This window comes from Monopterus albus, unplaced genomic scaffold (genome assembly GCF_001952655.1).
Source record: "Monopterus albus unplaced genomic scaffold, M_albus_1.0 scaffold4.1, whole genome shotgun sequence".
In the NCBI taxonomy this organism is placed as follows: Eukaryota; Metazoa; Chordata; class Actinopteri; order Synbranchiformes; family Synbranchidae; genus Monopterus; species Monopterus albus.
In genome coordinates, this window is record NW_018127884.1 from 7,166,512 (window position 1) to 7,193,252 (window position 26,741).

The 26,741-nt window shown below is 41.1% G+C and overlaps 1 protein-coding gene across 1 annotated transcript in view; it reads left to right on the forward strand.

The window, feature by feature from the left end:
* The first annotated feature begins 281 nt into the window (after positions 1–281).
* The window catches only part of prtga (protogenin homolog a (Gallus gallus)), a 28,217-nt gene continuing 1,757 nt past the window's right edge, over positions 282–26,741 (forward strand). The window contains 18 exon segments of the mRNA XM_020606372.1: positions 282–803; positions 2,083–2,385; positions 10,342–10,486; positions 10,687–10,820; positions 11,058–11,354; positions 11,459–11,618; positions 11,961–12,208; positions 13,804–13,968; positions 15,141–15,182; positions 15,185–15,436; positions 16,712–16,900; positions 22,751–22,846; positions 22,968–23,154; positions 23,801–23,928; positions 24,102–24,272; positions 25,326–25,505; positions 25,602–25,725; positions 26,231–26,369. Coding sequence (XP_020462028.1) covers positions 737–803; positions 2,083–2,385; positions 10,342–10,486; positions 10,687–10,820; positions 11,058–11,354; positions 11,459–11,618; positions 11,961–12,208; positions 13,804–13,968; positions 15,141–15,182; positions 15,185–15,436; positions 16,712–16,900; positions 22,751–22,846; positions 22,968–23,154; positions 23,801–23,928; positions 24,102–24,272; positions 25,326–25,505; positions 25,602–25,725; positions 26,231–26,369 — 3,027 coding nt within the window. The 5' untranslated portion in view covers positions 282–736.

A 26,741-nucleotide genomic window follows, 5' to 3' on the forward strand; every position in this document is an offset into this window, starting at 1 on the left:
TTGTAATCACTCTGCTCTATTTGTTGTCATTTTCTGAGTCTTTAAAGTAGGTTTGTGTCTCTCTTTATAGTAGTTTTGAGTCTTTTTCAAGTAATTTAATTGACTTTCCAACAAGAAATATTAACAATCACATTAAACAGAAACTGCCTGAGCCAGTGCCCAACAGTCCTGTTCAGTAATCCGCACACGGCAGTGACACTATCTTGCCCCGGACAGGAGTATCAGATTAATGGGCCCCACCCCTCCTACAAAGGAGCACTGAGAGGGACCCAAGATGCCTGCCAACAGCACAGCAGTTGCTATTTTTCCTCTGTTTGCAATTATTTTGTCTCTTTATCATTGTTTTGTGTATCTTAAACCCTTTTGGTAATCCACCCATGACACTGACACTAGCTTGCATGAGGTTTTCACTTTGTTAATAACTTAAAATCGAGCCAGCTTGATCAAACACAATGTTAGAACAGGTATGCCCCAGATAAAGCACTGAAGATCTGAAAATTAGATTGTAACACGTTTTGCACAGGAGGTCCTTGTCTGTGGCTTGCAGCTAGGTGGCGCTGGGCTAAAAGCTTCATTCTGACCTAGAGACGTGATTAATTGACTCTGTCCATCCCAGAGGAGGGAAACTATCCTTCTGCGTGTCCCAGCACCGAGCAGCTCCGCGTCAGTAGCAGCGAGTCCGTGTGGAGGAAACAGCTATGACAGAGAAGCTAGCATGCACCGACAATTAACGTGAATGGCGCCTGTCAGAAGGAGATTTTATCAGCGTCTGCTGTTCTTTGTGGCTTTTCTCCCAGTCTCAGGTAAAGAGTTTTTACTGAGCTTTTGTGAGAATGTAAAAACACTAACTAACCAGGTTTGATTGACTGTAGAGCTTGGACACGAGCAGGAGGTCTGTAAGTTTGTAGTTAACTAGTTTACCGCTAATGTTAACGGCTAATTAACTGGTTAAGTTGACAACAATCAAACATTTAACTATCACGAAAGACGAATGAACCAGTTAGCCTACCCGGTTAACCTGCTTTGAACTTTGTTATTAACCGCAATAAATTAAGAAATCAACTGTCGATTTCTTATAATATTCACTGTCAGACATTAACAATGGTAGAAAAAGTAGTCGGACCTTAAAGTAAAAGTAGCAGCACAGTGTAAAAATACCCTCCGTGTAGAGTACTCGGTACAAAAACTGGTGGGAGAAGTAGCTGAATGATATCTTTGGCTACAAGTAGAAACCATGCTTTCAAAATTTCTCTTAAGTACAAAAGTATTAACTAGCATGGCTTAAAAGTATACAAAGGTTTATACAGAACGTGCACTGTTTTACTTGTACTTTAATTTCAACTTGGTACTTTATATCCTATACTTCGTATGTGTAGTTCAGTGTGCAACATTCCAAGACTTTTAAATATAGTTTATTTCTGTTAAGGTGTAGGAGAATGTTTTCAACCTTTAAGGGAACAATTAACTGTTTGATTTATCTGAAACATTAATATCCTGAACCACCAAATTTAGAGATGGATGGTTTTCACTACACTGGAAAAGGTAACTAGTAGCTGAAGGTGTCAGGTAAATGTAGTGAATTAAAAAGAGCAGTATTGACCTTTGAAATGTAGTGAAGTGGAAGTGCACAGTAGCAGAAAATGGAAATACTCAAATTTGTACCTAAGTAGTACTAGAGTAGCTGTACTTAGTTACTTTCCACCAACTGGCCAGTATATGCAACATACACTCAGGCAGCGGTTTATTAGGTACAATCCCACCTTAATCTTGTTTCACCTTCAGCTGGTGACTTCATGAGCCTTAAGTAATTGGTTAAAACGGAGCAGAAAGACTTTAAGAAGCTGCTGTACAGTGTGATAACTAGTCGCTCTCCTGCTGCCATGTCGCTCAAATGTGATATCTCACCTTAGTAGGACAATCTAAGCTGTGTCACACCTGTGACCACTGACACAGCTAATATTTTAAAGCACTTTAAGACAGAAGTTTGACCAGTGCTCCTTTGCCCTGACTCAAGGCACCATCCTGATGAGAACCTTTGTTTCTCATTTGCTTTTCTGACATTTTCATTCTCTCTTTCTACAGGTGTTTTATGTTTCAGTGAGTTATTTTTCATCAAGGAGCCCCATGATGTCACTGTCATGCGTAAAGAAGCCGTTATTTTGGACTGTCAAGCACATGGAGAAGCACCGATCGACGTCAGGTGGCTCAAGAATGGAGCGACAGTGGTGGAGAATGAACGGGTGTACCTGCTCTCCAATGGCTCCCTATATATTTCAGAGGTGGAGAGCAGAAGAGGAGACAAATCAGATGAAGGGTTCTATCAGTGCCTTGCTCAGAACAAATATGGAGCGATCCTGAGCCAGAAAGCCCGTCTTACAATCGCAAGTGAGTATCATGCTGGGATTAGACTGGAAAAGTAAACGTGTGGAGGTCATGTGATGTGACAGAAGAAGTCAGATGTCTTGTATTCTTCTCGTTTGCTACCATTGTCTTGCAAATCACTTGATATTCAGACCTCTTTGCATGAATCATCAAATTAGATTTAAACAGATACACATTATTGTTTATTTAATTTATTAGGACTTTTGCTGCTCAGTGTTGCATTCAGGGCAGCCTTGATGACAGCAGGAGGAGGTGCAAAGTCTTCAAAGTTTGAGTCCAAATAAGATATTGTTTGGAAGGGGAATATGTCCATTGGTATGTAAATGAAGGAGTAGGAAATTTTGAAAGGTCAGCAGCGGTCCAGGATACTGGTTCTCCAGTGCTAAAGAGCAGATGACCCCTATTCACAGGCCAGGGCTTTCATGTCGTTGCACACTGATTGTTTGAGGAATTGTTCTTTCGGAATGCTTTCTCCTCTTGTGCTGTGCAAGTTGGCCTCGTATTTTAAAGGGGGGAGTAGAGAAGCTTCAGGCAGAGTTGGTCTTTTGGGGCCTCGTATCCCCTCCTCCCACCTACAGGCCATGCATTTTGCTGTGTCACTTTTGCCCTTTTATCTGTACTAAAACGGGCATTTCTTTCAACCCATGAAAATGCTACAATTTTATTTTATATTATTTTTAACAAGGTAGAAAATAGCTGTTTTGCTTGTGTTGTCCTGGGATTGTAATCCTTGTTTTCATTTAATCCCATAATGAAAAGATTTTTTAAAATTTTTTTCAATTCAATTCAATAATTTGTCACTTTCATCATACACTTTCAGTAGATATGGAAGCGAGACACTGTTCTCCCTTCATCATAATGCTCAATACACATCATTCACACTCTTAACAGTCACCCTTTTAAAACAAAGCAAAACAATCCACACATTAAAAATACAGTGCCAAACACAGCAAAACAATCCTAAAAACACAATGAGTAATTGAAAACACATGACAAATTAAAAGTCCAAAGCAGTATGGATATGGTGTAAAAAGTTCTAGATATTTTGAAGTCTGTTCCTCCAGTGTGATGCTGATGTTGGGAAGTAGTTGGTGCAAAGTGTTAGTTCGTAAAGATGAACTTTGATGATTTGCCTATTTATACTTTCAAAATAATAGAAATAAACTTTGGCTTAATGAAACGTCATAGACAAATGAAGTGCAATTATTGTGAGTTACATAACTAGTGGGTTTCTTGAGCTAGTTTATGTGACTTGTACTGAAGCTTTATATTCAGTGTTCTTTGGTAAAGATCCCAGTAATAACTCAGATGTTTTCTTCTGCTCAAAAGTAAAAGAATCTGTTGTGAATTGAGTGGTGTACCTGCTTTATAGAATTTAAGGGATGATCAAGGCTGCCAGTGAGCTTACTAGTTTGTTTTAAAATCGCACTTAGACCTCCTTGAGGGTCTATCTGGAAGCTCATAAAATTTGCACATACCTGAGAAATGCTCTGTTGAAGGACACAGAGGCAGCAGTGGGGGTTGTTTCTAGTGGTTTGTGCGCGCGCGCACACACACACACACACACACACACACACACGTACGTGAATTGCTGTTTCCCAGTAGTGTGGCCTTATCCTGAGTGTCTAAATGACCAAACTTTATTGCAGGCCCCACTAGGTCAGAAGGGGCTGAAGGCTTTGCACACAATTGTTTTCTGCCTCACTACTTTGGTGAAAGAGTCACACACACACACACACACGCTCACAAAAGAAAAGGGTTTCTTTGGAGGCAATTGTTTGTCCTGCTATCAGTGGAGAGAACAGCTAGACCTGTTCATCACAGCAAAGCTAATTACATTAATTGTAAAAGTTAAAGATTGGAGATTGATTCTAAGTTTACAGTTTGATTGAAAAGTCAGGGTGGCAAGTCTCATTAAGCAGCATGATTTCCTTCTTTGCACCACCTGGCTGTTGCATGGAAGTTTGCTCATAGATTTTGACAATGTGTGGTCATTTGTCTTCATGTACTTTAACTGGAGAAAGACTGACCATGAAATCATTTATTTTTATTTTAATTAGTTCCAAGTTTCACTGTGTCCTGTAGTCTTTTCACGTGTTAATGAATAAGCTGGAGGGTGGTCAGTACAACATGTGGGGTGACTCAGTACCTCTTGTTTTCTAGAGTCATGCTACCGTTTCCTTCTGTGTGAATAAAAGTAAGAGTGATCATAGGGACGTTATGTCTCAGGTACAGAAATGTTCGCCCTGTGGACTTGCTTCTTGTTCTTTGAGGAATGTGATATAGATGGAGGCTAACCTTAAACATTGGATTGCTAAAGCACAAAGGTGTGAAGGGATTTGGCCTCGATGAAAGGAGCCTCATCATGTGACTTTTGTCAGTAGGCTTCACGTTGTTGGGGATTTTAGTACACAGATTATTGTCTGAGTTGACTTCCTTGTTTTTTCAGCTGCTTCCACTGTTTGGCTGCAGGTACATAAAACATGAAAACAAAGGAACATATCAGATTATCATCAGCTTCTACAAGTGTGTCTCAGCTTTCATCCCTGTGTTGGTGTAAGTTGGGCACTGTCCAATGGTGAAAACTCCCCAGAGATCTCAAATTTTACTTTTATATGTTGCAGTCTGGATGGTTTCAGGCATGTTCATTGTTTAAGAAAATTACAGTAATGCTCTGTTGTACCGTGACATTAATGATGCAGCACAAGAATAAATCTGGAGACATTTCTGGAGATGGCACCAAATGGAAACAAAACAGCATTTCCAGGGACATTTGAAACTGAAGATGTCTGGTGTTTCTAGTAGAAAACAGAAGCTTGGGCCTGTGTTGGAGGGTAATCCACCACTGGCTTTGTTTACAGGGCAACTATGTTACATAACATTGTGTGTCATATTCCCACTGATTGAGTGTGCTGTATTTATGATTGCTGCACTGATTTTTAATCTGGCATCACCCACAAAAAGTACCTTGTTGCATATGCTGCCAACACGATACAGTGGTTAGGATAAAGGTTAAGATATTGTTGCTGCTTGATGATAGTCAGGTGCTTGTTTTGTGGTGACCATTTAATTTGCAGCTGTCTTCCAGATAAATCGTTTTTAGGGGTTCACTAATGCAATATTTTGTCTCCTCCTGATACACTTTCCAATACCTCATCTCAGGGTATTAAGCACCGATTTAATACCAGTGCTGTCTTTTTAACAAATTAAAAAATTTTCCAGCTCTGGTGTGGAGAAAGGCTAGTCTCACAAATACAGGTGTTACTGTTTGAGACATTCACTTGAATTCCCACACAGGTTATTAAAGCTGAGAGCAGAACAAGCATTAATGGAAGTATTCAAAAGAACTGCTACAGTGCACATACTGGCCATTTATCTCACTGGTGCGTTCAGGTCAGGACCACAGCATTTTTTAAGTTGCTAAGGACTGCATCTGACTTTCAGCAGTTCTGTACAATTAGAAATCCCAACAAGAATAAAGCAAACTTGGCTCAGGGTGAGCGGTGATGTGAATGGATGAAATGCCCTTAAGTGAGACAACTCGAAGCCAGAAATCTATCTTGTTTTTCTCCTCTGCTGGACACAAAAGGTTTCCATGGTTCCCCCTGAAAGGCAGGCCCAGAGGTCAAAGGTTTTTTTTTAAAGTTGTTCAGTAGATGGAGGGCAGTGAGACCAGGCACAGAACCTAAATCTGCCCTACAATAACACTCTATGCTCTACTACTATTATCAGTTTCTGCATTACTCATCAGTGGGTCTGCTTTTATTTTCATGAGCATCATTATCTCATCCTTATTTTTCTATCTGCTATCATCTTATTTTCCTAATACTCCACAGTAAAGAATAACACTTGTTAAACACGCTGATGCCTTTAACTTTATGTGCTGATATGGAGATTTTAAAACAATGAAACCCCTGTCTGTTGCTGTTGAATGATTGGAAAACTTTGAGGCAGAGATAAGGGATTGGAGGAGGGGATGAGTGCTCCCCACCACCCAGTCTGTGATTTGAGAAGTTACGCTGCTCATGGGAATAGGTCTTTGTTCAGCCAGGCAGTGGTCACTTGACTATCCTGCAGCCTGTGTGGACCAGCAGCACATCTGCCAACCAGCTAGTGATTGATCTGTGGACTTTTTCAGCTTTGCATTCTTTTACTTCTTGCTTATCAGCCCTGTACCTCAGTTAAATGGCTGTGTTTTCAGTAGGAGTTGTAGAAATAGTAAATGTGAACTTATTTTAGTATAACCATGTGGTGCACTCCCACAGGAATCTGACCAATAAGAAGAGTACATGCAGAACTTCTGAGGCTTGTATTAGGGATTCAGTGACAGGTTTTCATGAGCTTCCTGATGCTGAAGGCCATTAATTTAGCATGTACCCTGCAGGATCAGGGTGATCAATTTTAATGTGTCGCCTAAAAGATTGGATCCTGGGGGAAGGATTGGGATGGTTGTGGGATTTGTTGCCATCTATATAGCTGAGCAACTGAACACACACTTCTTCTGTCGGCAAACTAGGCACCAAACTATGCTGTCTGTCAATGACTAGATAAAGATCTGAAGAATGACTTTGGATATGGAGGTTTTCTTCAAACAGCAAGAAGTTTCATAAATATCTTATTTATGGATCTTCTTCTTGTGTGTTTATGATAGACCCTGATGACGGCTTTATGCAAAAACATGTTGGCCTTTTATCTATGCATTAAAGTTGCTTGGAACACTGCGAGTGTTGCCAGGCTTTTTGCTTTCGAGACAGACCACAGTAACCAGAGGAGAGAGGGCTGAACTAATTCCTGGTATTTGTAAGGGAACCTTTGTTTGGACCTGACCTGTCCACTGACCTTCAATCGCTTGAGCTGGCATCAGCCGGCCCATCTGTTGCAAGCTGAAGGGAGGCAAATGCAGCTTTACTCTGTCAGCTTTGAATTTGAAACTCTGGACATCGCTCCAACTTTAAGTCAAGGATGCAGTTAGTTTTAACATTGTGAATCAACATGTCAGCACTTCTATGCATTAAAATTATGCTGATTGAGAGAGAGAGAGAAAAACACTATCCTGTGTGGGGCAGATTTTAAATTCATTATTTTGCAGTCCGTTCTGTCTGTGGTGTAATGTCTTGCAGCAGCCAGACTCCATGTGTTGTTGTATTTGGAATATGTCTTTGATATTTAATAAAAGAATACTGCTACAAAACCAACATTTAAAAACCGTGCAACTGGAGAGCAGTGTCAGTGATTTGTAGGCGGTTTGCTGGGCAGCAGTGCTGGTTTGAAGTGCAGGGCTCTGTATGAGTTGGGTGCTTGCCAGGATTTGTGGAGGTGAGAGGTGAGAGGTGACATTGCTTGGAAGGGCAGATGGTCGGAACTGGCTCTTTGTGCTTTTGTGGAATAGACTTGAGGTATTTATTCTATGTTTAAGGTGGCAAAATACTATTGCAAGCAAGACCAAGGGTTTTATATTAAAACATGTTGTTGCATTAAAAGAAATGGGAAACGCACTCATTGTGAAAGTTAAATATTTTTGCCTTTGTCCATTAGTTTAGTAATACACGAGGAGTAGAGGGCTGAATGAGCAAATACATAGAATTAAAGCAAATACAAAGAGCTTGACATGTTTGCCTTGATATCATCTGCACATTAGAAGCCCTTTGGCAAACATCATCACTCGGAGCAGAAGGTCAGCCTCCTGTTTTCAGCCAGTGCTCGACAAACCCTGGCAGCTATAGATTTTCAAACTTGTCTTAGTAGTTTATCAATAATCAGTGATTATCATGCTGTTTGTCTATCCAGCATCGTTCGACTGAATGGAGAGGCGAACACGCAAGGCAGAAGATAAGTTCAGCTCATCTTTCATGCCCTGTGGCCATATGTCAGCACATTGATGGCATTAACACAGGGAGTGGGGGTGCGGATACCTCTGTCCATTTCACATTTTATTAAATGTGTCCAAGACGAAAAGAAAGTGTCATCTGTGTATTTAATAAGCAGTGTAATTTAAATTCATGCTTATATATTTGGAAATCATAATCATATAATATCATCATCATATAATCATCTAAATTCATAATTATATATCTTATCCTCTACAAATGTCAGGTTGATTTTTGAGGCATGCTGCTGTCAGTTGTGTAAAAACTTGTATGTTTGTTTTATTTTGGTGGTCAGAGCTCTACTGCTGTTTAGCACCAGCACACCTGTCAACACTGCTTACATGCAGTCACCCATGATGGCCGCTCATAGACAGTGTAGGGATTTCCTGTTACCAGTATGGTGTTGTATGTCTCTATGGGGATGCTCATATCCAAGTGAGTTCAAAGAACCAGGGTTGGTAGAAAAGTCAAGAAGGTTTATGGTTGTTTGGTTTCATGAGGTTAATATATTTAGTTACATTTATCCAGATTATAGTTGTCCACATACCGTATGCACTGTATCTGTGTGTGGTTTGTGTGCAGCATATGGAAAAGGTTGTGGCTGAATAGAATTATTTCGGGTGTTGTTTGCACTGACTATGTGACAGATGTGGTTTTAACTTGCTTCGTGCTCCTTCCTCTTTCTTTTGTGCTGAGTGCTTATGGCTCATTGTGACAGTAGAACCTCTGGGTATGTGCACGGAGGTTAAAGAGCACCACTGTGTTTGTTTGGCCATTACTTAAGAGGTGATACTTCCATCCTGAAAACATGCAGAAAATGACTTGCTGGAAAAAAAAAAAAATGGAATTTAGGTCAATGTAGCTACACAACTTTATTTTTCTAGCCCATTGGAAACATACCTTAATCCCTCAATTGTGAATTATGTAATATTTTATCATTAATTTAATGTTGTTGTGCTGTGATTTTTAATGTTTTTGCTCTCTATCAGAACAGTAGTGCAATTGATTTCTTTTAGCAAATGATTGACCTCAGGCCTCTGCTTTTTGAGCACGGGGGGATGGAACAGCACCAGGCGACCTTAACGGCTTTAGGACTTTTAACACCCAGGAGAAACCCGTGTCAAAGAGAGCATTTGTTAACAAACAGGGCTAAAACAAGTTAAATCATTATAAAACGCATGTACTTCTGTGGCTAAAACAAGTTAAATCATTATAAAATGCATGTACTTCTGTTGGCTGACTTGCTTGCTGCTCAGCCGGTGGCTGACACCAGCTCAGGTTCAGGGAAACCCTATCCACACAGGACGTAGCTGTTCCAAGGCAGTCATCACCTGCAGGACTTAGGTCTGTAGCTTCAGGTAGTAGGTGTCTCTGTGTTCTGCTCTCCGCTGAGATGTCTGAAAAACACAACTGTGTTTGTAAATGAGACGGGTCATTCAGATCATCTGTAAAGAGATTTTATCTGTAACAAGATAATCATCCTCTGGGTTGCTTTTTTTTTTAAAGATATGGCTACATACGCTTGGTTTATAATGTTATGGAACAAATACTCTTGTATATTTTCTCGCTGATTTGAGGTTATTCCTAACCCTGACTTTGTTGGTAGTTTTGTCAAAACAAGGTGTGAGTGAACGAAATGCAAAACCAGCATTCACAACACCTCAAGGGAAAGGAGTTTCCTTTGACTTTATCTTTAAAAGACCACATGTAAGGGATTAAAACATGAACAGGGAAGGATTCTCTCAGTAAGAATGACAATGTAAAGCTCCCTTTATTGCCATTTGCTAAATGTTCATGTTCATTATGGTGCTGAGTTGAATAGTGTTGCAGTCTTGCAGTGAATCATTTATTACTAATCAAATGTGGCAGTGAGCTCCTGCTCTTAGTATGGTCTTTACTGAGATGTTTATAATGTTGCAACAGTCGAAGCATTTCTAAAAATTAAGCCATCTATTTATTGGTAAACAGTATGTAACATCCCACCCTGATAAAGCAGTATTCTTTTTGGTTTGGCGTTGGCAATACAGATTGTTAAATCACATTCCTGCAAACACAAGAGGTCTAAGAAGTCTCTTGTACTGTTTTGCCACAGGTATCTCGTCTTTTGCAATCCAGCCGACATCCATAGTGGTGACTGAAGGCTCAGTCGCCAGGTTTTCCTGTAAAATCAGTGCCCACCCTCCTCCCATCATCACTTGGGAGTTCAATCGGGTCACATTACCCCTCATCACTGAAAGGTATGCACTTTGTTGGTTTCAGGTTAAATTCATGAAAATCCTTTTGTCCCTTTTTACTGAAAAGCAGATTTTTTAAATGAAATTTAATTTGTAACCGATCATAGCCATTATCAGTTGTTATAATATTTGATGTGTAATTGCTCATTACCTTAAGTAATACAAGTGGTATCATACTGTATCTATGTATGTCTCTCATCTAGAAGCACCGTGCTGCCTAGTGGTGTTCTTCAGATCTACGGGGTGCAGCGGTCAGATGCTGGAAATTACCGCTGCATCGCCACTAACATTGCCAGCCGCCGCCGTAGCACAGAGGCCACCCTCACTGTCACCCCGGGTACGTCACCAAGTTCTCTGTTAGCAAATGTATGGTTTAAAGGACATCAGCACAAATTAGTAAGGAAACAACCATCAGGAATGAGAAGGGGAAGGTTCGTGTCTCTCAGGCAGGTGTAGACTGATCAATAGTTTGTTAAAAGGCTACTTTTTGCAACGGCACAGAGTTAGCTACTTGAGTCAACAATCACATGCACTAAAGCTGTCTTCCTCCCTCTCTTCCTCTTTCTCTCTTCAGCTCCAAGCCCCCAGCTTCCTGAGAGGCCGCGTATCATCGTCGGGCCACAAAACATTTCAGTGTCGCCGCACCAGAGTGCCATCCTGGAGTGCATGGCCACAGGCAATCCCCGACCCATCATCTCCTGGAGCCGAGCGGACAGCAAGTCTATTGATGTTTACAACACCAAGGTGCTGGGAAATGGAAACCTCATTATCACAGACATTAAGCCCAAGCATGGAGGAGTCTATATGTGCAGAGCCACCACTCCTGGAACGCGAAACTATACTGTCGCCTCAGCCAATGTCACTGTGTTGGGTAAAGATATGCACCTTAGTATACAGTAGTTTGGATTTTCTATTGATAATTCATGATTCATAAACTTCATATGCATATTTCTCATTGGTGGTGTTCTTCCAAAGCACCACCCTCATTCGTGGAGTGGCCAGAGAGCCTGACTCGCCCACGAGCCGGCACCGCCCGCTTTGTGTGTCAGGCTGACGGAGTTCCAGCACCTCGAATCACCTGGCTCAAGAATGGAGAGAAAGTGCACTCCAATGGTCGAATCAAGATGTACAACAGGTATTCCTCTTTTCATTTACAGCATAACTCCTGTGATTCAGTAAATTCATTTTCTGACACATCATATGTATTTATTTGCCTTGTATGCATAATAAGAGATAATGAGCAGGAGCATCAACTTGGGCAAATGATGAGACCCCTACAAGTGACTAATTGAAAGCATTTTAAATAAATAATGTTTCTATGGTAGAATGATAAAATGAATAATTTACAGTATTGCAAACGGGGTTTTAGTTGGTTGTGATTATTTGCTCCTGCTCCTTATTCAGTGCTTGTTAAAGGTAATTATAGAAGCACTACGCCCTGGTCAAACGCATGAAGCCATCTGCGTGTGTCCCACAGCAAACTGGTGATCAACCAGATCATCCCTGAGGATGATGCCATCTATCAGTGCCAGGCCGAGAACGAACAAGGATCGGTCCTCTCCATGGCGAGGCTCATTGTGGTGATGTCAGAGGACCGGCCGAGTGTTCCCAGGAATATTCGGGCTGATACGGTGTCGAGCTCTGCCATCCTTCTGGCCTGGGAGAAGCCTCTGTATAACTCAGATAAAGTTATTGCTTACTCGGTGCACTACATGAAGGCTGAAGGTGAGTGGTGGTACCACTGGTCTCGGACAATGTTTTCTTAATTGGAGGGAAACTGTTAATAGCATTTAGACATTTTTTTGTATAAGACCTTTGTAGCCTGAGGAAGTAGCAGGTCAGGAATTTAAATGTAACCTCTTCTTGTCCTCTAACTTTGTGTTGTCAGTGGTGGTGGAAGGAGTACTTCTTCAAAATGAAGCAGAACAATGGCTTGTTCTTGACAAACGGGCATAGTTGTCTATACACCGTAGCCCCACGGAGTTTCAAGATACAGGATTCCTTCCTTTTGGCTGATAAAATGCAGGATACACACAAAAGTGTTCACAAAAAGCACAAGGGTTGTAGTGTGGCAGTCAGAAAAGCCTTGACGCTTTTCAGTTTCCTGGGAACTCTTGCTGTTGACAACATAGCATTTCAGAAAAAAACCTCAGCTTGTTCATTCACACACTGCATTTAATTATAATGCCACTGACTTCTTTTGTCAAGGTGATAAGTGCAGAATTCAGCTAGGAAAAAAGGAGCACCTGCTGGATTTTGTTAGGGATAAGCAGGTCAAAATAAAAAGAACAAGTCGAACAAATTCTCTCTGTTCTGTTCTTGAATAACTGGCATCTTTCAGGGATTTTGAACACTTGATTTAGATTTAGTGACACAGTCTCCTCGGTCCCAGTCACAGAAATTGGCTGTTCATTGACATTGACAGAGTATCAGACAGTATGTCCTGCACCTGAAGTTGTAGATGGGGAGACTTGGCACTAAGTGGAGGCTCCAGTGAAAGGAGTAACTAATTATCCCCTGTGATGGAGTGCCCAAAAGTATGTATTCTGTGAGGACAGTGAGAGGGTGTGAATCGGACAGGAAGGCAGTCTTTGTTACAGTCCTCATAGAGCCTTACTGGGTCATTCAGACTCTGGAGAATGCTTTTTTGTTTATTTCCAAGTAGCTTGTTTATTGGGTCAGAAATCAGACCAGGTAGCCCCCCCACCCCACCCATGGGCTAAAGTACATCTTTTGTGTGAGTTTTCTAACCCATTCTAATTAAATATCTGTTGCACAGAAGGTCATTTGAAATACTAGTGCAAGTGAACATGAAGATGAACGTCAGTTTCCAATACCAGCTACAGGAGGTTTAATTGTAGCCGAACAATATTTTGTAATGACAGGATCATTCAAGATTTGGAACTAGAGGCAGAACTGTGTTTCGCCTGTGGAAGGACAAGTTGTATGGACCATTCTCTGATTTTGCTTTTTAACTTAATGAGAATAGGCATAAACTGTATCTCCACAGGTGATTAGACTGCACTTATTCAGTTTTGAAAACATACACACAAGAAGGTGTTGCATGGTTTTATCTCAGCAGCAAAATAAACATTTATCACATTAGTTCTTATCTTTTTATTTATTTTTTTTTTGATGGTCCGAATTTTTTGCGTCTTCCTGAAATGTTTATCTAAATGTGAAAATCCATATTTATCACAAGACAGTACAGATTGCTTTTTTTGAAAACCATTGTTTATCATTCAGAAGTGCTTCTAACTTGGTTTCCATCAGTATGAAACTGAATATTTCAACACCTTTCACAACGTGTGTTTGTCCAGGACTGAATAATGAGGAATATCAAATTGTCATTGGAAACGATACGACTCGCTACATTATTGATGACCTGGAGCCCGCTTGCAACTACACCTTCTACGTTGTGGCCTACATGCCCATGGGAGCCAGTCGCATGTCAGACCACGTGTTCCAGAGTACACTTGAGGATGGTGAGGCATACACCCAGTGAAGATGATAAAGTCAGTCCTACAGTAAATACAAAGCCAGAAACAGGGGAAGCTCTGGTGTTATTGATATATAAACAGTCACTTATTCCAGTGGAGCTCAGAGAAATTTTAATTTTTTTTTATTTTTACTGCAGTGAAGGAGGATTTATGTATACAGTGTATGTACATGTACTGTGACTATGTACACAGGCTCATATATGTGTACCTTTCTCACCCCTATGGGGTGGTGTGTGTCTTCCTCAACCTCAGGTCCTCTACCAGAGGCCTGGGAATTTGAGTGTTCTGCGCAGTATCTTAGCGGTACTGTTCTGGACAGAGAGCTCTGATGTTGTTCCTGGGATCTGTTGGAGCCATTCTTCCAGGGTGTGTGTGTGTGTGTGTGCGCGCGCGCGTGCCTGTGGGTCAGAGGCTGCCATGTGTCTGTTCCACATGACTGAAATTATTAAGTAATATTACATAGACATCTGTGTGTGCAGGGTAAGCTCAAGCTTACCTTAAATATGTACTCTGGTAAATAAAGTGTTATCCCTGTTTCAGAGAGAAGTCATTTGAATGTCTTTAGATTAGTAAATGGTGGTCATGTGTATATTTATGCTATGTCATATTCAGAGGCTAGTAAATTTTATGGCTGTTTCTGTGCTAAACTGCAACCATCATGATTTTCTCACTAGGGTCAGTTTGCATTAGGGTGGAGGAAAATCCTGTTTGGTACTATGTGTACTTTTATATCAGTACATCGTGATGTGGTACATTTCCTGGAAAATTGGTTGTAAATGTTTGACAGGAATATTCACCAAATGAAATGCACAATCAGTCAAGGTGTTTATTACATTGATACAAAAATTATAAAAAACAATAAATACAGTGTTGCTCATTCATTTCCACAATTGTCCACAGTGGTCTAATACAGCCAGATATTAGTGGAATAAGTTTGGTGTAAATGGGAAGCAGATTTATATCTTCTTATTGCCCAGACCTTGTTTGTATCTAAACTTCTTCACCTTTGACTGGTGCACTATGTTAATCTCTTTTCTTTGGCTTACATATGTGTTAGTATTTATTTATTTTTTTAAGGGTTTGATAAATCACCTTAGTTTTACTGCATGATGATGGACTTCTTTTGGTCTTAACCTTCCTGTCTTATCTGTCCACAGTTCCCCTCCGCGCCCCCGAGCTCAGCCTCACCCCCCAGCCCCCCAGGTGTCTGGCCAGCCGCTCCCAGACAAGCTGAGTCGCGGCCGTGTCTCAGCCTACCGTTTGTCCTATCGCACCGGTGATGAGAATACAGTCTCACAGATAGAGCTACCTGGAGAGAAGACTCGGCATTTACTGGAAAACTTGCAGCCTGACACCATCTACCTTCTGCGTATTGTTGCTGCCACCAGCGTAGGGTGGGGTGAGCAGTCTGCCTGGACATCCCATCGCACTCCGAAGGCATCCAGTGCTCAAGGTACAATATTAGGAAGAGTTCATAATTTTTGAAATGTCAGCGTGTTTTGCAAAAGTTAAGGAAGTTGACCCAAAAATCTGAATTATTACTGAACTACTAGTTTAGTTTAAACTGCATACAGGTGACAAATGAAAGGATAAACCAACATGAAGTGTCTCAGTAAGGTGTTGGGCCACCAGATCTAAACCAGTTTCCTTTGGCATTGACTCTCCAAGTCTCTGAACTCTGGAGGGATAAACACCATTCTCCAAAAAGATATTCCCTTCATGTGGTGTTTTGGTGATGGAAATCCTGTCCAACACGTTGCTCCAAAATCTCCCATAGGTGTTCAACTAGGTTGAGATCTGGTGATTTAGATCATTTTCATACTCATCAAACCATTTAGTGACCCCTCGTGCGCTATGGATGAGGGCACTCATTTACTCAGGTTTTTCTTTTTATTTGTTACCTGTCTGTATGAGACTGAGCAAAAAGAAGCCCTTGCTCTAATAATCTGGTAAGACATTGTTTTTTGACACTGTGACCTTTGCCCTTTACTGTCAGTAACATTGGAAGGGCTTCAGTCATGGGTCATAAAGGGAGCCACTCAGGCCTCTGGGTAGGAAAGGGTATAGGGCTGTTTAGAGCAACATCTGAAGCTTTGAGGTGGGGGTGGCCGGGTTTGTTTTTCCTGCCCATCTCTACTGCCCTGAACGCATCTTAGTTCCCTATTTGAATTCATGTTTAGCTCACTTGTGTGTTTTCCTTACATAAGGAAACTGGGATGCACCAGCATCCAGTTTAAATTCAGACAGGGGATTTTTTTATTTTTTAAATTAGTAAACTTGGGAATGTGTGAAAATCCTCCTTTGAATGTTGGTATAGTTGTTTCTGGTGTGCACTAAGTGTGAAACAGCTGGTGAGGCATCAGGTGATAGTTTCACTTTTCAAACCTGGTCAGGGAGCTCCTCTGTCATTCAGATAAACAATGGAAACAGCTTAGTGGATGGAACAAGTATCTGTTTTCTGAAAAACTTTAGTCATGTGGTATAAATATCGGGAACAATGGCTTTGAAGCCCTGTTTGATTTGAATTACAGCCAGGAAATACTATGTTTGCTGCAGCACAGCATGAAAATGAAAAACTGTGGCACTGTATTTTGACTCACAGAGCAACATTTTGATTTGACCTTTAACTAGAGTGTTTTTGTCATCATGAACCTGAAAAGGTTACAAATGATTGTAAAGCTATCTTATATATGTATATTGCACATTTTTCTGAATCCTTTCTTTACAGTTCCTCTGGCTCCTGAGCTGCATTTGGAGCCTTTAAACTGCACCACTATTTTGGTGCGCTGGCAGCTGGCATCCAGAAACTCAGCCGGCGTGCAGGGCTACAGACTCTTCTACCATGAGGAGAGCCAGTCTGAGAGCGCCCCAGTTCATCTGCGCTCCTCGTATAACACGCACACCATCGGAGGCCTCGGTGAGTTTAGATTAATTTGAGTTTCCTCCTGCCTGCCTCTGTGGTACCTGGTATGCAGTATATTTTATACAGTATTATTATGGTCTATCTGTGAACACCAGTGGTCAATGGCAGCAAATGACAGAGGCTTCATATTTATTCTACCGGTTCCTGATCTTCCTGCCTGGGTGCACAAAACAGCTTTATTAAGATAATACAACTTTAATTGTACACAGTTTTGTGTTACGAAGGTAAACAACTGTACATTGACAGAAATTATAGTTACTCCTACAGTAAATTGGCAGAATTACTGGCCTTACTAGCATAAGTGATTGCATTTAATATATCTTAGTGTTAGAGATGGATGACAGTGGGTCATTAGGCGGCTGGAAGGGTGTTGTTCACATGTTTAAGTATGTGAAGATGAGCAAAAAGAGAAACGATGCCATAGAAAGATTTAAGCACACACCTTCACATTTCTGCAGGTGACTCGCAAAGATTTTTAAATTTAACTTGCAGACAATTAAATTAGTCAGGTTCACAAAGTCATGGTGGAAAGATTTGGTTAAAACCAGCAACAGTCACATCTATTGATACTGATCCATTAATTAGCTTAAGTCTTGTCATGGGTCTGGCAGAGGTTCATTAGGCATGGAACAGCACCACGGCCCACTTCCATGACCTCCCACCCTTTGTGTGTGTCTTTTCAGCAGCTGCTGGGTGGTGTTTGAGGCATATCGCAGCTCTCTTGGCCTTTAGGTCAGATTCATTTTGGCTTTTTTTGTTTGGGAATGGAACGGGGGCTCAGGCCAGTGCAGTGGACAACTGACCATCTGGGGCTAGAGGGGGGTCAACCAGGTGGTCGGCAGCTGACTTGTAAATCATGAAGCTCGGTGCAGGATCAGAAAGAAAGAAAGTCAAGTAGGCGCTATAAATTAGCAGAGGTGTTAACTCTAACTGCTGCAGGAATTTAGGTAGTTATGTGTGGATCAGTTATTTACACACTGCTACTATTAATGCTATTAATACACCTACTATGAAATCTATGACGCCTACTGTTATTTTTACTGTCACAGTAATAATAATGAACATTACTGATACAGTCACAACTACTAAACTGCTTCATATGAACTCCAAAGGCCAGTTTAAAGACAACCTCTGATGGTTGTCAGAAAGATATTCCACTAAATTTGTTTAATTAGTGCTTTATTCATTTAAACCCTTCCACCTAGTTTGATTTTACTGTCATAATGGTTGTATTGGTGTGCATGTTTTATTCATGGATTTCCTTGATTAATCAGATTGTTCTGTTTGAATAAATTTTCTCCTTGGAAGAGAAAGATACAGTCACAGCTGCTGATAAATATTAAGCCAATTAGCAACAGTCAAAACTTGAGATTCATCTGAATAAAAAGGTTTATCTTTTTTCCTTTTTGATAAAGCAGCTTTGCAGGGCTGTGTTTTGAAGAGAGGAAAGCTGTTTTGTGGAGGCTGATTTATTATGTGTTTTATGGCTTTGAGCAGTGTTGCTGGAGGAGCATTGACTTCAAAGACTCTCACTGTGTTTGGCTTTGAGAGCCACAAAGACAGTTTATTAGCCAAGACTTAAAGGAAGTGCAGGCTGTCACCCACTGAGTTGTAGGCCAAACAATGAGCACGTCTTGTGAGCTCACTATCTCTAAAGTTCTGAGATTCCTTTCTCATGAATTAGCTGCCACACTGTGTGAAGTATCTGATCTCTCCTGCTGTGATATGAGGAATCTGACTCAATCAATTATCACTTCCTTCTTCAGGACATAGCTTTTTAACTTGTGCAGATTTGTTGACAGAGCATAATTCATGCAAGAGGAAGTAAAAAAAAAAAAAAAAAAAAAAATCTAAATTTCCAATGAATTGAAAGCAGCTTTTAAATAATTGAATATCAGGAAATGTAAATGGGTACTGTAAGCATATTTACAGGTGATGCTGATATAAATCAGTGCTAAATACTGAGACAACAAAGTAGCACAAATGGAGAAGAGTCATAAAGTCAGTGAACTCACTAACTCACATACAGTATGGGACAATATAAACCGCTGGTCATACCAGAACAATCAAGACAGTAAAAGCAGTGTTATGAATTAATGTGTGTCCAATTTATTGCTGAAGTTTCACTTCTCTTGTGGAAGAAGAAGGATGTGTTGTTTACATCTAAGCAGGTGATGAGTTGAAAGAAGTTTTTCTGAAAATCTGTCCCACACATGCGGAGCAACGCAACTGTTCTGTATCCACAATGGCAACACATGAGGGGATTGATGTAGCCTGTCTCTGCTTCAGTCTATATTACTACAAGCCATTCTCATCAAATAATGACTGATGTAATGTTGATACTGACTTACAAAGGAGCACCTGACCTGATGGAGCGAGAGTGGACATAGCTTTGAATTATTCACACTTCTCTCTTGTACTGTAACAGTGACATAGCATCAATGAGCAGAACAAGGTAATCCTGTGGGGAGTTGCTTCACTTTTCCTCCACTTTTGGGCTTCAGCTGTTGTGTTGCAAATATTTTAGTCTTCTTCCCCAGTGTAGAAAATATTTTGACAGATTACTTCTGAGGAGACATTGAATTGCATATTGAAGTAATGATTTGAGGCCACAGATGCAACGATTTTTGTCCTTGAGACTACCAAATGCTGAATGTTGATTTTTCTCAGCAGGTGATCTGTGCAAATTAAATCTGCCTATATGTAAATGCAATTTCCTATAATGTTGTACACAGCAGCCATCCCTTCCTGTGCCAATAACAAACTGGAGATCCTGGATGCTGCTAATTCTGCTCTGTTTTCAGCTGCAGAACGCTGTTGTATTATCACTTATGACAATCCAAACGACTGAAGGCACATCCTGAAAAACAAACAGCAGCGTGGTTGAGAGGCTCCATTTGGGTATAAATGACAGTGATGTGACCTTTCCTCGTGTGTGTATTCCCTGCTTGGCCCATGAACAGAACATGTAGTCATAATCTAGGTTTAAATGCCTGTCATACCTGTTGGCACCCGGGAGCTCTGTGTGCACAGCTGAAGATTTATCTCACAGCTGCATGCATCTTCCCCACTCCTTTAATAAACACAAGGCAAAGCTAGATTTGTGTTTTATTTTGTGTTTAATTTGTATGTGTCATGTGTTGATTTGTGGGAAGCAGATGAAAAGAGTGGGAGGAGAGAGAGAGATGATAGACACTGGTGTGAGGGTTTATGTGGGAGCTGACATTTAATGGCCCCTGTTCAGGGACTCTCACCCCCCACCCCCAAGCCTGGCTTGCTGGACCTGTGGGGGTCTTTCACAGAGTAGAACAAAACCTCAGGGGTCAACAGGATCTGTATTTTGGCTGTAAAGAAACAGGGTTGACCACAAGTGGCTAATGTGAAGACCATGTGAAATTCATCCCAGTGGGAAGGACAGGGAAATGAATTCACTCAAGGAAGGGCATCTAAAGCAGAATGCAGCACTCTTAGAATGCAGTGTGTAGTAATGCATCTACATTTATATTTTCTATCTCTAGTTCTGTGTCTGGTGCTACATATGGTAGCATCCAAATATTTAGCTAATTAGTTAAAAAATGTAATGGTCAATTTTGGTCTTTAATCAAGCAAAAATGCCAAATATTAGCATTTCCAGCCTCTTAAATGTGATGATTTGCAGATTTTCCATGTTTTTATCACTGTAAATTGAATATCATTCAGCTTGGAACAGTTTGTTGGGTAAAACGAGACATTTAAAAACTGGCTCTGAGGATCCATGGCGGGCTTTTTTTCACAAATTTTGTTGATTAATGGGGGAACAAAAGTAAATATATTAGTACAAATAACTGTTAGTCACAGCTGTAATATCAGGATCTTAAAGAAGAACAGTGTGTTTGACTGATTTTATAGTTCATTCTCTCTGATGTATGCATGTTAAGGATGAATGAGTAACATCCTGGTTGTTTCTCAGTTTGCTGCTGTGGACACAACAGGATATAAAGACTACTGGTTCTGGTCACATCATGAGCCTCAAGTGTCTCCTCCACTCTAGGTGAAACCCTAAGCCCTTGTGCTGAGTCTTCTCTTATCAGAGCACTGTCGCCACTTAAGTGGCATTTTATTTTGACTTTGGGTGTTTCCTGCTTTTCCACTCACTTCCTCTGCTTGACCCTCCCCTTCAGAGTGCTGCAAGTCCTCGCTTTACAGGATTTAGCTTGCCCAGATTCCATGTCAAAGGTCATGGCCCAGATGTCACAGCTTCCCCCCTCTCAGAGCTCCTCTCCCACATAATTATGGCAGGCCCATTGTATTGTGGGGCTGGGTAGAGGTGCAAACTTACATGCCTGTCTGTCTCTAGAGGTGGACTGAGGCAAACTACCCAGAAACTTAGGTAACAGGCCTTCTGTTTGTATGTACCTATTGCAACAAGAAACAGAACTATATGAAGAAGAGCTGCTTCTTTTCCTGATGATCATTTCTCTGCTCGGACATGGTGAGCATAGTAAACATGCATCTGCTCTGCACAAAGAATTCTTGCAGAAAGTCATGCTGCCGTTTTTATTAGTGAGTGGTATGTCGGTGTTTTTCTCCTGCTCTTTACTGTCACTTCAAAAAGTGATGTAGTTGTAGCCAGTGAGGCTCATCTCATATTCCACACCCATGACCCCAGATTCTTTCAGTTTTATCTTGGCCTGACCTGCTGGCCCTGGTCTGGCTCCAGTGAAACTCCTCAGGGCTGCATGGGGGTGCAAGGAGCTTGACTCCACCCCTTCTAAACTTCTCTAACCTCCATGGCCACAAATTCATCCCGTGTGGTCTCTCTCTTCTCTCCATTCCTCCAAATGTCTCACACTGCTTAGGCAGTTTTTAGCAGGACAAGACACAACTGTAAAAACAGTCATTTATTTTGTGTTAATTTGCATAGGTATTCATATTAGAGCTAAACATTTCTGTATGTGTTTCCATAGCCAACATGCCTGCAGGAAGTTTTGCATCTGTAGTCCAATATTTTGTCAGTTTACAGCTAATGTTCACTGAGTAATATAAAGAAACATTTCAGAGTTAACACATAAATTAAGTTTCTAATGAAAAGGTGGTACCATCTATGTAAAACCTTCTGACAGACACTTTGAGATCAGAAAATGTTATGTTGTCAAGCAAATTGATTTTCATCTTGATGGTCTTGTGCCTCCCACCAAACTGGGACCAGGCATTTTAGAAACTTATTATTTTTTGACTGTATTTAGAAATTGTTTAGAGGTTGTGGATCACTTTAGATTTGCTGTCTATAAGAGTGATAGGACTCACAATATTGATATTGCATGCAGCATTTAAAATTGACCCCGATCATTATTCTTAGGGGTAAAAGGGACATTTGGTCAAATGGCTTTTGTTCAGGAGAGGGTCTTTAGGGTCAGTGTGCCTGCAACTGCTGCTGATGGTCAGCGACACCCTTCCCAGGGGAGTTTGTCCATCAATTTAAGCCCCAGATTCTGAACCTGAATGGGAGTGACCACTGACCAGCAGGGGCCAGAGAAAGGGTCTTCTTATTTGCAGTCCAAAGAGTCGGGGTGACAGGTTGATGGATAGTGGAGCTCTTCTATTCTGCTGCAGAAACTGACCAACTGAACATCTGTCGTACTTCCTCACCTCTCTTTCCCACCACCCCATCAAACCAAAAAAAAACCTAACTGACCCCACACACACGGTCATCTGGCCCATGTTGAATTTTCACATTGAATGTAAAGTGATGATAATAATATCAGTGTGTTTCCTGAAGTCCAGATATACTGATGTAGTTTGGATGCTTTTTATATTGATGTGGTTTAGTTACACACTTTGGGTTCTCTCCTTTTCTTCATGAAGACCCAAGGAAGAAGTACCACGTTAAACTTCTGGCCTATAATTTTGTTGGAGATGGCTACCAGGCAGACCAGACTATCAGCACCCCTGGATGTGTCTGTAAGTCCCACAGTATACTTTATTATAAATTGTTTTCAGTGCCTCTAAAGCAATTTGGTGTCGTTTTTATTTTCTGTAAATCAGAGTGGGGAAAAATAATATTAATCTCCATACATCTCAGCTGTTCGAGATCGCCTGGTACCCCCTCCACCTCCTCCACACAATGTATATGCCAAGACCAACAGTTCGACTGCTGTGTTTCTGCACTGGGGCCGACCGATCTTCACCTCCAGCCATGCAGTCAACTACACCATCCGCTGCAACCCCATAGGCCTGCAGAACGCCTCCCTGGTCCTGTACCTGCAAACGTAAGAACTTCATAATCCAACTTTCCATTTAGAGCAGCTTTAATTTGTTTTTGTGCCCATGCTGAAGAAACATATTTTGGCTGACATTCTTGTCTGATAACACGTCCAGTCGACACCGAGTCATGTTTCTGATTATCTGATGAACTATAAAATCGATTAGTTCACCTTTAATACGTTTATGGAGACCTCTGTTTGTTGCTTTCCTGTCTTGAGAAGAGGGAGAAAGTGAAACCAGATGTATAACACATGTTAACTGTGTGTTATGTGTAGCTTACTGCATGATGAGTAGTTGCCATAGTTCAGTGCTTCACTTGACACCATGTTATGTTGCTAACAGTAATGTGACATCTTAGTAGCAGTTGGTTATCTTAACCTAAAGTCACCTATACTGTTTCTTTACAATACTTAAGAACATGAATATGTTCCTCACACTTGCTTGGGAAAGTTTGCAGGTCACCGATGCCTCTGTGTTGTCTCTTTCCAGCACAGACAGCACAGCTCCATGTCACCATCTGCTGGCCATTATTAAAGGGACAGTCCATCTAAAACCCAGTGAAACTTAGGAAGAGCTGAGAAATATCAAGAGTCAGCACATCATAATGTTTCAAAAAAGACAACATCTGTGTGTTATGTCTCTATTCTGCAGAAGTGAGCAGCGCCTCCTGGTGCAAGATCTGCAGCCCAATACCAAGTATGAATTTGCTGTTCGCCTTCACATTGACCAGCTGTCCAGCCCATGGAGCCCTGTGGTCTATCAGAGCACTTTCCCTCAAGGTGAACACAAAAATATTTCACTTATTGTCTGTGGGGGAAAATGTATATCATTTCTTTAATCATGAGCATGAATTTCACATGTGAAAGTTGCTCAGCGTTATGAAAAGACACATTTTATTATAGTGTCCATTGCATTTTTATTTGACCTTGTTCTTTTCATCCACCACACACAGCTCCCACACTGCCGCCTTCCAACGTGAAAGTGACTCTGATTGAGGACGACACAGCGCTGGTTTCATGGAAGCCCCCAGATGAACCCAATGTAGCTGTGACACATTACACGATCCTGTATGCCTCCAGAAAGGCCTGGATTGCTGGGAAATGGCAAGAACTGCTAAGAGAAGGTAAGAACTGGGACGAGATGCATAGAGAGAGCTTATACAAGTGCACAGGAGAGAGGGAGAGAACACCATTCTCCAGTCCCAGACAAATCGGTAAACTCATTTTGCTGCTGTGATCGCTGAATGGTGCCAGTGCACTGCTTTCATCTTGCAGGTTCAAGACCACTTTGGAGGTTTAATGTAATTACAACACAGACTGATTTACCTTCTTACTGGCTCTTTTCACACAGACCATTTTGAACCACATGGGATTTAGTTTTCATCATCGAGGAACTCCATATACTGTGTAACTGTACAGAGCTTCTAGTCACTATAACAGTTTCTTTAATTTAGGCAAACTGTGTCTACAGCTGTGTCATGGATGGAAGATGTTTTGAAATGTGTTTGTCTCTTTTACAGCAGACATGTGATGTGCAGGTTTAAATGTACAGCAGTTGACTATGAACACATTGCAGCAGTCATCTGGGAGACATTTTTGTCTTTAAATTTGAACAGTAGTTTTTTAGTTAAACGTAGTGTAAGGTAACAGTGATTCATGTTGGATATGATTAAGGCAAAAAGAAATAGTTATTTGATGAGCTTAGAAAATAAACCTATCCAAATAGCCTAAATGAGTCATGCAGTATCCACTAACCAAACTAAATGTGTGTAAAGCAAACATTGTTCTTGGTAACAAGCATTAGTAAATGTAAAGCTGTAGTTGTATGTGGGTTGTGACAGCAGATGACCTCAGGAAAACCAAAAAGACTCACAATTCTCCCTCTGCCACTAGTTTTAAAAGTGAAGGCCTTCATTAAGCCCCCCCATCTCAGGCCAGGCCCCAGTCACCTCAGTCTGAACACCCAGCCCCAACAGTGAGGAACCTGGGTGGTAATGGCCAAGGAAATGCCTTTAGCTCTGATCTCCCATACTACCTCACAGCTACAAGGATTTTTTTGTTTGTTTTGTTCATCTTTCACAACAGCACAGTTTATGCTCTTAATAGGTCAGCTGAATGATGGTCAGACTGAAAAGTCAAAAAAAAAAAGACAGCAACATATTAAATCTCACAAACAGGGAGCATCACCATGGCGCTGCTGGAGAACCTGAAGCCTGGGGAGGTTTACTTGGTGAAAATTTCTGCATCCAACGAAATGGGTGACGGGCCGTTCTCTCACACGGTGGAGTTGACGGTACGAGCAGACCTTTCTTCTGGTCACGATCCACGGCTCTCCCATGGCTCCGCACACACCACAAGTCAGTGACAGAATCACTTTGCTCTTTTTTTCACACTGAAATATAGCGACCACACGGTTCACAGTAATCTGACGGTGCCGCTTTCATGTTTCACAGCCTTTTCTGATGGTTTCTACCACCTCGACCAGAAGTCAATGACCGGGATCGCTGTGGGAGTCTGCATCGCTCTGATCTGCATCATCATCTGCGCTTTCATCCTTGTCTGCAGAGGCAAAAACAGGTGCTCAGTAGGTCTGAGCCATAGACCATGTATACAGATGGATGGCGTGTCAACACTTCTGCCACTATGCAAAAGTGAAGCCAAAATATCGTCAATACGGGGGCGGCCATCTTGCTTTTGTGATGCAATTTTCAACCAACTTCTGTTCAGTAGTGACTAGAGGTGAAACTATGGTATCAGGTCAACCAATCAAAGCTCTGTCGTCCAAAATACCCCCCTTTTTACATAATCAAATTATTATTAACTTATTAAGAACAAACCTATTGTTTGATTTGTGCTTTGCATTTTTAATCTTCCTCATGTCCCATCACATGGAGGGGGTAGGGTTTATGAAGTATACTGCAACCGTCCACCAGCTTGTGGTGGCTTCACTTCTGGGAGCTGTCATGTTCATTTATATACAGTCTGTCATAACACAGAGACAGCATTGCTCAATGCACCCCCAATATCCCACTTTCCTCGAGTGTCCTCTGTCTATAGTGACATCATGTTTATTTCCCTCCAGGAAATTTTCATCAGTTAAAACGTACGGAGAAAGAGTGAGCACATCTGGCTCGGCCGTAGGACGTCTGGGCTCTGAGCGACAAGCTGAGAATGCTGATGTGACCGTGCAAATGAGTCAAAATCATTTCATTGATGCCAAGGTACTTAACACTAACCGCTTATAACATGGTCACTGAAGTCCTGGAAAACTTGGTGCTTGTAGATTGTTAAATATTATTTGACTTTGGGAAACATGACATTATAAATACACATGCTTATTATAAAAATCCATTAACCATAATAATAAATAATAATAATACAGTATTACAATTATGAAAATGTTATATTGTATGGAATTAAAATTTGTGGGCACCCTGACATAAAAAGAACATAGAGTAAAGCTACTGAAAACTGTACCACATTCAGTTATAATCATTTTACAGTCTGTACTAGATATGGCTCATCATTTTTATACTTAAAAATGTTTCCTTTTTTTTTTTTTTTTTTTGGGGGGGACAAACCTCGTTTTTCAT